At 56.0% G+C, this 14,550-nt stretch overlaps 1 protein-coding gene across 5 annotated transcripts in view; it reads right to left on the reverse strand.

Annotated features, from left to right (window-relative positions):
* Positions 1 to 14,550, reverse strand: part of Otof (otoferlin) — an 83,794-nt gene that overhangs the window by 14,438 nt on the left and 54,806 nt on the right. For all 5 annotated transcript variants that reach the window (XM_026393650.2, XM_026393450.2, XM_026393514.2 and 2 more), the window contains 14 exons: positions 13,254 to 13,385; positions 9,427 to 9,489; positions 8,923 to 9,007; positions 4,942 to 5,101; positions 3,984 to 4,170; positions 3,500 to 3,686; positions 3,078 to 3,301; positions 2,544 to 2,652; positions 1,883 to 2,063; positions 1,683 to 1,803; positions 1,079 to 1,179; positions 891 to 981; positions 634 to 750; positions 283 to 435 (listed from right to left, as the gene is read on the reverse strand). In XM_026393650.2, coding sequence (XP_026249435.2) covers positions 283 to 435; positions 634 to 750; positions 891 to 981; positions 1,079 to 1,179; positions 1,683 to 1,803; positions 1,883 to 2,063; positions 2,544 to 2,652; positions 3,078 to 3,301; positions 3,500 to 3,686; positions 3,984 to 4,170; positions 4,942 to 5,101; positions 8,923 to 9,007; positions 9,427 to 9,489; positions 13,254 to 13,385 — 1,911 coding nt within the window. The remainder of the gene's footprint in view (positions 1 to 282; positions 436 to 633; positions 751 to 890; positions 982 to 1,078; positions 1,180 to 1,682; positions 1,804 to 1,882; positions 2,064 to 2,543; positions 2,653 to 3,077; positions 3,302 to 3,499; positions 3,687 to 3,983; positions 4,171 to 4,941; positions 5,102 to 8,922; positions 9,008 to 9,426; positions 9,490 to 13,253; positions 13,386 to 14,550) is intronic.

Here is a 14,550-nt window from a genome sequence, read left to right on the forward strand (position 1 = left end):
ACCAGGAGGGGTAGGAGCAGGGAAGGAGGGCTGTAGAGGCCTCGGTCATAGCTGTGCCTGCCCTTAGTAGCCATCCCACTGGCTGGGAGGGGTGGGGACAGAGGGTATGGGCCAGGCAGGGACTCCAGCATAGCTCCCTCTGCCCCCTCACTCTCTTTCCAGCCCTTTTCTGAACATGAGTTAGTTGAGAGCTCTATGTAATCAGTTCAGGCCTGATGGATGTGGGCGGGACCCTTTAGTGGGATCCAACCTCTCCCCACCCAAGTCCCATCCCTGTAGCACCTTGAGGAAGAGCGTCTTGACCTTGGCACAGTCCTTGCCCAGCTCCTCCTCCACAATGGAGAAGAGAAGGTCCTTGGAGGGCACCCGGGCATAGGCAACCCGCTTGTTGCTGCTCATCATCCAGATGAAGACGTCAGGGATGCTGTGCTGGGGCTATGGCGGGGGAAGGGCAGGGGGGTCAAGGGGAAGGCCCTTCTCCACTCTGGCCCCTGAGCCTGCCTGGCCTGGGGGCTGGACCTGGACGAAGAAGGGGCCTTGGAGGGAAGGACCCCAAGCCTGAGCTGGAGGGGCTGTACAGGGAGTCTGTCCCACCCCGTCCTGTGCATCCCGTCCCCCCTGCAGGCCATGCACCTCGTCTGCCAGGAAGCGCAGCTTCTGTAGGAAGTTCTGGCACAGCCTCAGCTTGTCACGCACCGTGTGCCGCTTCACCTGAGCCCGCAGGCTCCTGGCCTGCTGCCCCATGCTCTCCTGTGGGGAAGGGGTGCAGGGGGAGATTGCTGTTGGGGCACTGTTGGGGCCATGACCGAGGGGGCTGTGACCTCAGAGGCAGATGTCCCCTTTTCACTGCAAGAGCCTTCCTCCAACCCTGGGGTCCAGCACGTCCTCACCAGCTCCCTCATGCAGGACTTGAGGCGCTCCCGATCCAGCCTGGTGCATGACAAGTGCCCTTGGTCCTTGTCAGCGAGGGAGAGGAAGCGGCTGGGAAGGGAGGGAGCCAGGGCTTAGCCCATAGGCACTTCCTCCTCTGTCCGGTAACCCTGTGCCCACCCCTCCTGCCACCCCTTTGCCCGCTCACTGGCAGCCACAGCTGAGCTCCTCCAGGACTCCCCGCAGGCGGCGCTCAGGATAGGACTTCTCCGTTTTGATCATCTCCTGCACGTCATTCAGTCCTTCTTCCTAGGAACCAGGGGCATGGGTTCGTGCTGGGCCATAGCCCACCCCCTTGGCCTCCCAAACATCTCCTCCATGTTCATCAGGGAGGAAGAAGGGCCTAGTGATCTGGGACCTCTCACTAGGGCCATTCCTTATTCATCAAGAGGAAGCAGCCAACTCCCCAGGTTCTTCTGTAGAACCTGGAGACCTCAATTTCTGAAGGAAGAAGTCACCTCTGGCTGTGACCTTAGTGGGTTGTACAGGACTCAAGGCTGGAGAGACGCCTACTTCACTAAGACAGAAGGCCTGCCTAGCTGCCTCTAGGGAGCTCCAGGCCTGGAGGGGCCAGGCTTCTCAGACTCCATTCCAGACTTCTGGGACTTAGGGCAGCGGGTGGTCAGAGGTCTTACTGGGGCCATTCCTGCAGCCCCTCACTCTGCCACATGGCAAGCCTCTGGGCAGACCACTGGGAGAGCCCTTCAGACACACCCATTCCCTAGGACTCCCAGCCCCCGCCTGGCCCTGACCAGCTTGTCAGCGATGTGGTCCATGATGTTGGCATTGTAGAGGCGGCGACGCTGGTCTGGCCACCAGCTCTTGATGTAGATGCAGGGCTTGCGCTCCAGATAGGGCAGATGGAAGTAGTTCCTGGAGTGGGAGGTGTGGGGTAGTTGAGGCCCAGGGCCACAGAAAGTGGGAGGACCAGGCCACAGGAGGGTGAGCCCACCTATCTGTGATCTGGGGCCGCATGGGCGGGGTGGAGGACACTGAGGCCAGGTCTCCGCCATCATCACCCTCATCATCACTGGAGTTCTGGATCAGATCTACTTCCTCCTCGTCCCCGGGTTCCTTTCTGGGCCGAGGCCGCTGGGGTCTTGATAGGCCGTCAACTTCGTTCCCATAGTTGCCTGGACACAGAATGGGGCATCAGAGGAGAATTCTTTCCCTACCAGGCCCCAACAGTTGTCCAGTCTAGGTGTTTCTTTAGGAAGAGGCAAAGTCAGAGAATGGGGCTCAGACAGGATAGAGCATTAGCCAGAGAAAGATCCCCATGTCCCCCGGATCTTGCTGATAGCCCTGATGTTGGCTGAGCATGAGGTCCAGCCTAGGACATGGCCTGGGTCCCCACTCTTTCTCTCTAGCCCCCAGTAGCCTGTCCTGTCTTTCTTTCCCTTATCCCAGATTCAGGCCAGCCCTTAAGGTGGAGTGAAGGTTGGCCCCTCTGGGGAACAAGTACACTCCCACAGAGGTGCTGTGTGGGTGCCTGCGGACACTCAGGGGAAAGAGGTTGATGTTGCCTGCGTCCAGGGGTCAGGGAGCAGGGTCCAACAGTTACCACCAGCAGCCCCTTGGCCTGAAGACCCTCCCTCTGTAAGCACAGCACTCACCTATGGTCACCTCAAAGGTGACTGGCTTGTCTCCGTTTTTCCTGTCGATCATTGAGGCCTCCAGGAAGGCTCCAAATAGAAAGAATTCTTCCATTTTCCCAGTGCAGCTCTGTGCGGGAGGTAGTTCAAACCACCGCTTAACCTCAGTGGGACAATGGCCTGGGCTGGCCTCCTTCCAACAGGACCTAGACTGGCCCTTTGGGCTGATGGAGGGCATCCTACCTAGTTTTGGGGTTAGCAGCCCAGACCTTAAATCCCTCAGCCTCGATGGCCCTGCAGAAGAGCTGCCATGACCGGGAAGAGGGGCAGACACTAAGGTACCATCTTGGGAGATGGTGGCCATCGGGGCACCTCTGAGAAGGGGACAGGCAAGTGGGAGACGAGGACAGAAGTCCTGCTGAGGGGCCACATGAAGGCCTCTCCTCCCTGGAGGAGGTCTCATTCTGGGGTCGGGCCCTTGAGGACTCGGGCTTCCAGGGTGGGATGGGAGCTGAACTGGGGGCGCTGAGGGCAGCACAGCCCCAGGGGCCTCACCTCTGAGACAGGCGTGGCCTGCTCCACCTGCACCTCTGTGGAGCTGGTGAGCTCGGGGTTGGAGGTGTCCAGGATTTCCACAGCCAAGGCCAGCATGAGGCGGGCACGGAAGGACACGCCCTCCCCCAGGCCCTCGTTCAGGTCCTGGTGCTCGTCCAGCAGCGTGTAGTTGCGTGTGGAGCCATACATGTTCACCCAGGCTGGGCCCAGCGTGGGCAGGAAGCCTGCAGCAGCAAGGACAAGGAGGAGGGACCCGGTCACTGAGTGGGTCATGACTTTCCCCTTTTTCTTGAGGCAGGGGCTACACACCAGGACCTGTCAGGCTGGGGTCCGGGATGACAGGGATGATATGAGGAGAGGGTCTCGTTTACTCTTTCCTTTTGTGCCCCCACCCCTAACACAACTGGGCTCCTGCTGCCAACCTCTGTCTCCATCGTTGGAAATCTTGCGCAGGTCGATGAAGTGGGTGCCGATGGCCACGTCGTTGACCTTGTCGGAGTCTCGGATCTGCACCTTCATGCGTTTGCAGAGTGGGGGGAACAGGTCTGTGAAGATGACCTGCTCATTCCACAGGGGCTCATAGCTGCTTTTCTGCACCGAAGTCTTGCCCTGGTGGGAAGGCGTGAGGGTTAGGGTGTGTGTGTGTGTGTGTGTGTGTGTGTGTGTGTGTCCCCAGCCTCTCAGACTCGCCTCCCCCATGCTCTTGGCCTGAGGACCCTGCAAGGCAGGAGGATTCTCTGAGCACCATCCATGGCCAAGACCATTCCCAGACTGACCTCACCTTCCAGCCTGAGCTGGAGGCTCCAGATTTCACGTCGTGTCTTTCCCAGGCCACCACGCCCATCACCTGCCCTTCTGACACCTGGCACTCCCAGCCGCAACCTCCTACACCACAGATCCCCGTACCTTCTGGCCAGCGAAGAAGACTTGCACGTAGGGGTCGACGAGGTCCTTGTTTTCACCGATGAAAGCCTTCTTCACGTTGGCCATGAGGCTCGTGTTCATTCGGGGCAGCCCCTCCGCACGGTAAATTTTCACGTAGAACCGGGCCCACTGGCGTTCTGCGGGCACCCCCTCAGGGAGCAGCAAGTTCCTGCCGGCACATCCAGCCAGGGCCATGGTGGCCAGGTCCAGGGCCCCCACCTCCTACCCTAGCATCTGCCTACCCTGGGGTCTGGCCCAATCCATGAAGGGCAGTGAGAGGGCCCAGATGCAGATTGAAGATACTGGAGTCCATGGCACCCGCTGACTGTGGGAAGCAGGGCAAACCTCCCATCACACTGAGCCTCAGTTTCCTCACCAGTACGGTGGGGGCAACAAAATCCACCTCCCCGAAAACAATATAATAGGCTCAAACAGGTTACGATACCGGAGTAAATTTTGTAAATCACAGAGCGGGGCGCCAATCTGAGTACAGTTGTCAATTTGCCCAGCCTCATGCCATAGCCTTTGTCCCCCAGACCAAAACCTCACAAGGAGCTGCTCTTCCTTCCCCAGCCCAGGAAGACACGGGTCCCTGGCTCCCCGCCCTCTTTCCCACGGAGGCAGCTGAGGTCCCAGAATGTTCCTCAAAAGCCTCTATCTGCTGCCGGCAGTTGGCACGCCACATGGACTCCCCCAGGAGGGTACAGCACCCCCGACCTGGCAGCTTCTGGAAGCTGGTCTGCCAGCGTCTACTCTTCCTACGGAATTCCTCAGAGTTGGAAAGCACTCCTCCCGCAACCCCGCTCCTGCCCTGCCCAGGCCCTCCTGTGTGGGGCGCCTGGTGGGAACAAGGGTAAGGGAGGTGGACGCAAGAACTCTGGGGGGTCCACGCCGGGAGCTCCTCGGGGGAAAGAAAGGGCTGGGGCGAGATGGGGCTCACCCCTCAATGTCATCTTCTTCTGTCTCATTGGCTTTGTGAGGTGTCTTGATGTTGTCCCCCTTGCCCACCACAGCGACGTCACACTTCACATAACCCTTCAGCCCGGCGGAGATGTCATCGGGGTCGGACAGGATGGCCCACTTGTGATAGAACTGGTGCTCTGCAGTGGTGATGAGGGGTGCTGTACCCAATGTCCCCACCCCTGCAGCTCCCTGCCATTAGGGCAGACCAAGGGCCCTGCAGAGCTTAGCACTTTTTTTGGCCTCTAGAGACCCCAGGCTGCAGGTCCTGGAGACCAGGGTCCCCAGTTCTGCCTGTATCTGGGCCAGGAAGAGACAGAGGGGAATTGGTCTCAGGAGCTGTGAGCTGGATAAGCCCTGCCCAGGTCATCCACGGGATGTGTGCTGTGGCTTCCCGGTGATGAACCTCCTAACTGGGTTTCTAGGCCTGCGGCTTCTCCTACTGTTGCCACTCTAGCCGGACACACACAGCCACCAGACAGGGTATTCTGAAGTGGTGGCTCCTACCTAATTACCTCCCTGCTTTCCAAACCTTCTGGGGCTCCCCAGTGCCTTGGAGTGAAACCCCAGGGCTTGGTGTGGGGCTCCTGCCGTGGCTGTCCCTGCCTCGCTCTGCACTACTCCCCAGGCAAAGCCCTCATTCCTTTCTGAGCTCCTGCTGATGCCACCTCCAGGCCACTGTGTTCATGGTCAATGAGTCCCATCCCTCCTCTTCGGTCCCTGGCCAGTTGCCCCAGGGTCTTCTCGTCCATGCACCCTGCCCTGACTTCCTCACAGCTTGGTGCCCCCCACGCCTGTCTCCTACCTCACTGTGATTGTCTGTGTGCTGTTTGGTTTCAATTTTGAACTGAGAGCCTCCTAAAGACAGGGGCCCGTGGTCCTACCCCAGGGTCCCCAGGACCTAGGACAGTGTGGAGCAAAGGAGAGGCACTTTAGGAAGACCTGCTCCTTCAGGTTGGCATTGAACCCATTGCTTTGTGGAGCTTTTCCCTGTGTTTTGTGAGGCACTGATCCCCAGGCTCAGAACTCCCTTCCTTCCTCCTCCTCTTCCCCTTTCTACTGCAGCCCAGGCCTGTGTCCTCCAAGGTTGTGATCCCAGGGGCTCCTTGGGGTGAGTTAGGGGCTGGGTGCAGAAACTAGTCTGTCCAGGGCTCGGCCAGCCCAGCTGTGTCTCAGTAGAGCTAATGCCACAGCAGCCTAAAAAAAGGGTCAAGGAGGGCAGAGGGTAGGAAGTCACAGGTGTAGGGAGTTGTTGGAGACCTCTGCTGGGCTGGCATGCCTCAAGAGGAGGGGACCGTGCCTGGGCATCCCAGAGCTTCAGGGCCTTGCCTGAGCAGATGTTTGTAGGGGGTGGGGGGGACAGATGAACAGACAGTAGATGGCTAATGGGAGATGGACAGAAGGCTGGGTGGGCTGACTGGCTGGTGGAGTGGATGGATGGGTGGATGATGGATGGATAAATGAATAGCAGGGTCCATTAACATATGGACGGAAGGGGTGGATGGATAGATGGGTGGACAGGTGGGCAGATTTGGACATGGTTAGATGAATTAGGGAAATTTGGCAAGAAAAGAGAATAACACACTCTCAGGAGTGACATGAATTTTACCTTCAAACTTAAAAGCTATTCAAATAGGGATTTTTTTTTTTTCTGTCCTGAAGGGTGGACCTATAGACATGGGTGAAGTTTGCAGGTGATAGATTTTTTTTCTTTATCTGACATAAACACAGTGGAGATCCCTAAAATAGGGGTGCTGGGAGGTCTAAGCAGAGGCTGGGTGACCATCAGCAACATTGATGCAGGGGTCCCTATGCCAGGTACTCAGTGGTCTGATGACCTCTGAGGCCCTTCCAGTCCTGACATTGTGTGATCCCAAGTCAGAGATGCAAGAACAACCTGAGAGCCCAGCTCTGTGTGTAGTGGCCTGAAACATCATTTCACCTGTGTCCAGTCTGGTTCTGGTACCTGCTGGCTCTGCTTGGCTGGTTGGAAAGCTGCCAGCATCCCAGGCCTCCTCTCGACCTACAAACCCACACTCCTCTCCAGCAGCGACTTTGAAGTTTCCTCCTGTCGCCTATGACTGGGTAAAGAGGGTCTTGCCAGGGTGAGAATAGGCTCTGGACACCCCTGAAGCTCTTCCCATTCCACCAGGTGCTGACACCACCTGTATGAGCATCCAGTAATTCTGGGTCCCTGTAAACATCTTCCCAACACTACCCAGGTTTGGTCTCTGAGAAGGGCACCAGGCTCAGGGGCAGAGTCAGCAGGAGCAGCAAGTCCAGGGATGGATTACCCTAGTGGAGAGCCCAGGTGGGGGCCCACAGCCTAGTTATGCCCACTTAACTCCCAGTGTGGCCCTGGACCAGCTATTTGAGCTTGATGAGCCTCAGTTTCCATATGGGAATGGTGCTTATGTGCTTATAATGGGGTAGGGAGGGTCCATCTCTGGATGGCATGCTTGACTCAGTGCTGGACCTACTCAGGCTCCATGCGGGCGATGCTTTCCTGACCAGGATTTGACCAACCAGAAGCCCAACCAACCAGAGCTTGACCAACCAGAGCTCCCCTATTCTACTTTCCAACTTCATCTTGACTCTAAGCCTCAGGCCTGCCAATGGCAACAGGGGACACCCACTGCTCAGCCCTGGGAGGATACCTAAAATAGGGTGTGCTGGGAGGAGGACATCCTCAGGATGTACCAAAGCTGTATGTGTTTCCTGGAAAGCAGACTGACTCTTCCCTGTTCCTTAGAGAGCTGGAGGTCAGTACAGCTGGCCTCCCCTGAGGCCCATGGCTTGTGTGGGGCAGTGGAGAAGGCACTGCCCTGGAAGCCTGAGGCCTAGGCTCTGCTCCCAGACTTTGGGCAAGTCCTCATGACCCTGGGCAGCTCCATTGTAATAAAGATTGGACCAGATACTTTTAAGGTCTGCTGCAGCTTGAATGTTCTATGATTTTGTAATTTTAATGTGTTCATTCCTGGGCACTGAACTCAAATTCCCTGATCTGAGTCCCAGTTTGAAGGTGTGTCAGCTGACTGTCTATTAAGCTGAACCACAAGTGCCAGGTGATCATCCTTCTAGTTAAGTGACACCTCTAAGCCCCTCATGGCTCTTAGCCTCATTTAGGTCATCTGTAAAATGGGAAGAGGTGCTGCTGCCTACTTCTCTTTTTTTGGGGGAAGGTAAAATGTGACACTGTGGGTGAAACTGGAACCCCAAAGGGCCCCAAGCTGGCCATGTGGTGACAAGCACTTTGGGCCGCCCATGGGGTTGCCTCATCATCTCCTTGTTGGCCTATAGGTACTTACAGAGCTGCCCAACCTCTGCCCCACATGGCGGCTCCTCAGGTGACCTGGGGTTTTTTAGAGCCCAGGAGTCCCTCAGAGGCTGTCATACTGCATTCAGCAATGGCTATCACCACCACATTTGGGTTGGACAGTGTGACTCAGGGAGGGCTCTAGAGAACATGGCCTGACCCCCCCCACCCCATCAGCTGGGTGCCTGGAGCATCTCTGAGCTTCAGGTCCCTCAACTGTCAAAGGGGGATGGTGGGGTTCCTGTGAGGACGGAAGGGGTCCTTTCTGCTTGGCAGGTGCCAGCTCAGGGGGCAGGAGGCTGGCCACAGACCCTCCCAGGCTGTGAGGATAGGCACCTCTCTCTGCACCCTAGACAAGTGCGGCCATGCAGCATGTGCTGCATCCTGTCCAGAATGCCTCCGAGGCTCTGCATGGTGTTCCTCCCCTGGTAACGAGGGAGAACCATCAGACGGGGGTAGCTGTTGCCTGCATTTGTGTACACACTGTGTGCACCATTTCCAGTGGCAGCGTGGTGTGTGCTCACAGTCTCCGGACTGTGTCCCCACCAGGCTGAGCTCAGGAACTGCCATGGTGGGGAGGACCATGGCTGCCCCACTCCCGGAGCCACACGCACCTGGCTGGCTGGCCCATGCACAGCTACTCACCAGGCTGGGCGTACACAGTTCCCACGTCCATTTTGAAGGAGCCCACCAGGGTGCCACTGCGCAGCAGATTCTTGGAGTGAATCACCTTCCGGGCAGAACCACCAGCCACCAGTCAGGCAGGGGGGGGGGGCGAAGCTTTCCATGGGGCCAGGGCGGGGCCCCCTGATGGTGGCACCACCTCAATATTTCTGGGGACCCAAACTTCATGGTGAAGGGGGAGGGCGTTTGGCAGGGCTGAGGTGGCTCACTCAGGCTCAGCATCCGCCTCTCCTGCCACACCTGTTTTTTTTTTTTTTTTTGGCGAGGAGGTTGTACATGACACAGAGGCATCTGGCTAAAGGGACAGGAGGGGCCAAAATCTATCCTGAGTCCCCGGTGCCCAGCCATGTGTCCAGGCACCAGGCTACCTTTATATGATTGGTCCAGCCAGAGGGGCCTAGCAAGATTGCACACAGGTGCAGCTGAAGCCAGTGGCCCTGTTTGCCGGGGCTGCTCCCCACTCACCGAGATCTTGATGATCTTGTCGAACATGATGTCAGGAGAGACATGGAAGTCAAAGACGAAGTACTGCAGGGGGAAGGACCAGGCCGCTGTCACTGGGGGGCTGCAGTTAGAGCCCAGGACAGTGCCAGGCCCCTCCCTTTTGGCAGTGTCTGTCTGTACCCTGGCCATTTCCCCTGAGCCCCAAGGTTCGGATGAGCAGTAGTGTGAACCATCCTGTTCTGAGTGATAGAGGCAGGGCCCCATCCCCTAGGCTGGGCCACCTGCTGCCAGTCAGTGGAACCACTAGTTGACATTGACATGCTCAGAAGGACTGTGGGCTCCAGGCCCAGTTTGTCCTCTTTCTAGCAGTGTGGACTTGAACAGCACCTTCTCTGAACCTCAGTTTCCCAAGTGGTAAAACGGGGATATGGACCCCCACCTCATGAAGCTCTGATGAGATATTATATCATAGGTCACTGAATTGAAAATGCTCTTGACTGTGTGATACACTGTGGTTTGAGGGCCACACAGATATCTCCATTAAGCCACAACTCTGCCTGGAACATGCAACTTCCGTGAGGTTAAGAGGGAAAATAAGGCGACTCTTAGTGCTGAGGCCTTAAGGTGTGTGAAGGCACTTCTTTGACTGTAAACCTAAAATGCGGTGGTGTGAGCTGTCTTCTTGTGCTGGAGGCTGCCACTTGTGGTCCCCACCCTTGCCCTGGCCTGGGTGCAAGGGCTGGGATAAGGGTGTGGGTAGTGAGCAAAAGTATCACTGCTTTGGTGAACTCACGGGTGAGAAAAGAAGCGCTTAGAGATAAAAGTCACAAGAGTACAGGAGCCTCGCCCTTGAGCACTGTGGGTAAAAGCACTAGATTTAGAACTGGCCACATCTAGCTGCGATTTGGGGGTTCATCATGTTCTTTCCTGAGCCTCAGTTTACCCCTGTGATATGGGGATAATAGTCTCAGGTGGCAAGTTGAACCTCTCCAGGGGCACAGGGACATCTGTGAGGTGTGGTTGTGAAGTCCTAAAATGAGAGGACCCTGGTGGAGCTCTCAACCCGGGTGTGGATGCAGTACATGCACAATTAACCTTAGTTGCTCAGTGTGGCAGTAACAGGTCCGGGTGGCACTGGCTGGGGGTGGGGAGCCTGCAACTCTGGAGAGGCAGATGGGAATCTAGATTTGGGAACCTGGATGGTGACTGCAGCTTTTGAATGGAGGAAACACCTGGGGAGAGAGTATCAGAGGGCTCAAGACAGGGATCCAAGAAGCAGACTTCTGCAGTGGGAAGAGGAAGCAGGAGGTTGGGAGAAGAAGCTGGAGAAACGTGGGAGCAAAAGGAGGGGTGGGCAGACAACTGGATGGAGGGACTGGGCAGTCAAGGGAGAGAGGACATTAGGGGACATTGTCCTCAGGAGTAAGGTCCTCGTTGACCTTGTGGTATGCTGTGGGGCAGAGATTGAGGTGTGACTGGGAAGGAGAAGGTGGGGACAACTCACATGCCTACTGAGAACAGAGGAGAGAAAAAGGTGGTGCTGGAGAGGTCCATGGGAGTGGGCAAAGCCCTTGATCCACGGATGATGAGCATCTAGTTCCTGTCCTTGAGTAGGCATGGTTTTCATAGTGCTGTTTAGACAAAATGTGCTGCAGTCAAACCGCACAGGCAAAGGTGAAGGAGCCAGAAGAAAGGCAAAGACAAAGTTGTGTTGGGGGACGGTGTAGTGCCAGACTCCTCAGGAAGTAGGAAGAGAAGGGTCCATGGCAAAGGGGAGAGGTCGATTTTAGGCAAAAGGAAGATGGTGTTCCCCAGATGTCCAGGCAGGACCAGGTGCGTGGGGAAGAGGGCTTGTCCTGGGCCATGAATGTGGCTGGTTGTGCTGGGAGGGCAGAACTCCCTCCATGAGCCTCCATTCACACGGGCAGGCTCAGAGCCAGGCAGGATGGGTCATCAGGCCTGGAGCCTCGGAGAGGGTCAGCCCCATGCAACGCACTAGCTCGGTGAAGGCCTGAATCCTACACCCTCTGAACTGTCTCTGGTCACATTCCTGGTATTTCTTGAGCACAATTCCCTTTTGGAATTGCTTAGAAATCTGCTAAGTCGTGTTGGTTGTTTGTATCTCCCCCTGTTGTTTTAGTGCAACCAAAGAAGAGTTCCTGCTAGCTCGGAGAATTCATCAGCTGCAGTACCTATCTGTGAGCCTGGGGTATCTTTCATTGAAGAGGAAGAGAAGAAAAAGGAAATAAAGGCCTTGGGCTTGGAACTGACCTCTGACGCAGAGAGGGCAAGGAAGACTGCTCAATGGCAAGACATCTGAGCTGGGCCCTGCATGGTACAGGAGTTTGCTAGGAGTGGCAGGGCACCTTGGAAGAAGGGAGCAATTTGAATAGAACATGAGGTGCATGGGCCTGGTACAAAGTGAGCCCTTGAGCCCACCAATCATGGCTTTACCACTATCAATAACACACCAGGTCACAGGGACCTGTCTCTGTACCTATCATGGGAAAGTAGACCTTATTTAGGTTAGATGCTTTTCTAGTCATGGGTGTGTCCTGACATGAGGTCAGAGATGTCCTGACTCCACAGAAGACTGAAGGAGTCTTGAGCAGTGACGTCTTGCCCTGGGGCCCCAAGAGAAACTGGCTGGGAGATGTGGTCCATCTGTGGCTACACATGATACCTCAGCCAGGCTTTGGCTGAAGGGCAAATCTGATGTGCACAGGTTTATCTTCCTGCAGGTGCAGCTGGAGGATTCCCACAGTGGCTCATGGCTCCCCTCAGCCCTCCCTGCACCTCAGGAAGCAGGACAGGTGTCTCACTTGAAGGAAGACTGCTCAGTGGAAGTCTTCCAGCATATCTCATTTCCTGGAGCCACTTTGTACCCCTTGAGAAAAGGAAGGCTCAGGGTCCAGGCTTCTGGGCCAGTCTGCTGTGTTCTTAGACATCTGAGAGAGGCCTGGACCTCCTTCACCAGGGCTGGTCATGATGGGCTTCCATGTGGAGCCCAGGGGTCAAGATGCTGTGCCCTGGTGACAGGCAGGGCCCTGGGTTGGAGGCTGGACAATCTAGCCCCTGCTCTGAACTGACTGCACCCTTGGACAGTGGGAAGTCTCTTCTGGTATTGAGGTCTCAGCTTCCTCCTCTGTAAGGCGGGGGCATTGAACTAGGTTCCTCATATTTCATGTGACCTCAAAGGGCTGGAAAAAGCAAGAGAGGGCACCAGGTATTTTACCTCTTGTACCCAAAGTCAAGGCCAGTGGTTAGAAGGGAAGCCCGCAGAGGTTTAGGTGACCATGAAGGTGGTTGAGCATAAAGGGCAGGCACCTTGTGAATAAGAACCTCCTACAGGAGTCTCAGTGTCCCTGTGTGAGCAGTGGGGTATCAGTGGCAACCACTGATGGCTGATGTAACTAATGCATCAGGAGAGTCCTGGGCACATGGGAAATGTTCATTAATTGCGTTGGTGCCACACTGATGGCTGGGCTGGAGAAAGCTGCACTGCCCAGGGCTCTGGCTTGGAAAATAGCTGGGACCAGGTCTCGTGGGGCTGTGGGGTTTGTTCATAGGAGCTGCTGGGGAGTCGCACAGGAGCACCCAGGCCACACTCATTTCAATGGGTGGCCCTGGCCAGAACAGGGCCAGACTGGGTTCTAGACTAGGGGTCCAGAGGGCTTGGCACTGCATGTCAGTGTGTTATAACACAGTGGGCCAAAGTCACCTCTGCTGGGAGCACCGTACATCCCTTGACACTCAGCTGCTCCTTTTGGGCCTGGGTGGGGCTGGGGCCCAGCCACCTCCCACATTTCAGGAGACCCCTTTCCCCACCTAGGCATGGGGCCACTGACCTCGTTGTAGTAGGGGCAGTTGGTGGACTCCTTCATGGATGTGTACTTCTTGTCGTCGCCCACCTCCACGCACACCATAGGGTCCATGTTCAAGCCCACCAGCTGCCGAGCCTCGATCACTGTGATGCTGACCTGCGGGCAGGAGAAGGAAGAGCCGGGGAGACAGCTGAGTGGGCCTTGGAGCCTGGTCCTGCTAGAGCCCAGGAGTAGGGCAGGAGGGCTCAGGGAGCCGCACTGACTGAGTCACGTCCTCGGATCTGCACTGACCACTGTCTGGTTTGCTGGGAGATCCTGGGCTCTTTCCTTTCCAAGCCTCAGTGCCCTGGTTTGCAGCAGGACATGGGATGAGTGGCCTTTAAGCCAGGTTCACTAGAATTATCTGGGGCAGGGGCATCCCCCCACTCTAGTGCTCAGGACATACTCCTGGCCAATCCAACCAGTGTCAGGGATGGGCCCAGGCGTCAGTTTTTTAAGGCTCCTAGGTGATTCTAGAGCCCTGAGTTCTTCCCAAGATGGATGGGATGGCTCTGCCCAGGGGTAAAGGGTGGGGTGCCAAAACCACCTCACAGGGTTCATGCCCTCAGGAACTAAGCTTTATCTGTGTTTTGCACATGGGTGCTGCTGGGAGTCGCACAGGAAATCGTATCAGGGATCGAACCCAGGGTGCTTTATGGCTGAGCTATGTCCCCAGCCCTTTTTATTTCTCATTTTGAGGCAGGGTCTAAGTTGTCCAGTGTGGCCTCAAATTTGCCATCTTGCTGCCTCAGCCTCCAGAGTAGCTGGGACCACAGGCCCACAACACTGTGCCCAGCTAGGAATTAAGCTTTTAGAGTCTTTGTTAGCTTAGATTTAATTTCCTGTTCCAGGGTTTCTCATGTGAGCCTGCAGGCCTCTGCTACTTTCTTGTGTTTCTGGAACCTGGCTCCCTTCCTGCATTCCTGCCCCTCTCCTTGCCTTTAATTTCTCTGAATGGCAGGGAGGCTTTGGTGCCACCGAGCCACTTTTTCAACCTGACCATTGTATGCTGTGTGTGTTTTGTGTCCTTCAAGTAGCCTCCAGCTCCCTGGAATCTTACTTTTGCCCTGGGAAGCCTTTTTCCAGTTGTCTATTCATTCAACAAATATTTAGGGGATACCTGTTGGGGCAGGCACAGGTGGGAGTGAAGTCAACTCCTTCGCCTCATGGAACTTAGTGTAAGTGATTATTGGCTTGTAGATTAAAAAAAAAAAAGAAAAGAAAAAGAAAAAAAAAACACCTCACACACAGAGGTTGGTTTGTGGAATTTCTGATGTGACCA

Source organism: Urocitellus parryii, chromosome 12 (assembly GCF_045843805.1).
Source record: "Urocitellus parryii isolate mUroPar1 chromosome 12, mUroPar1.hap1, whole genome shotgun sequence".
NCBI lineage: Eukaryota > Metazoa > Chordata > Mammalia > Rodentia > Sciuridae > Urocitellus > Urocitellus parryii.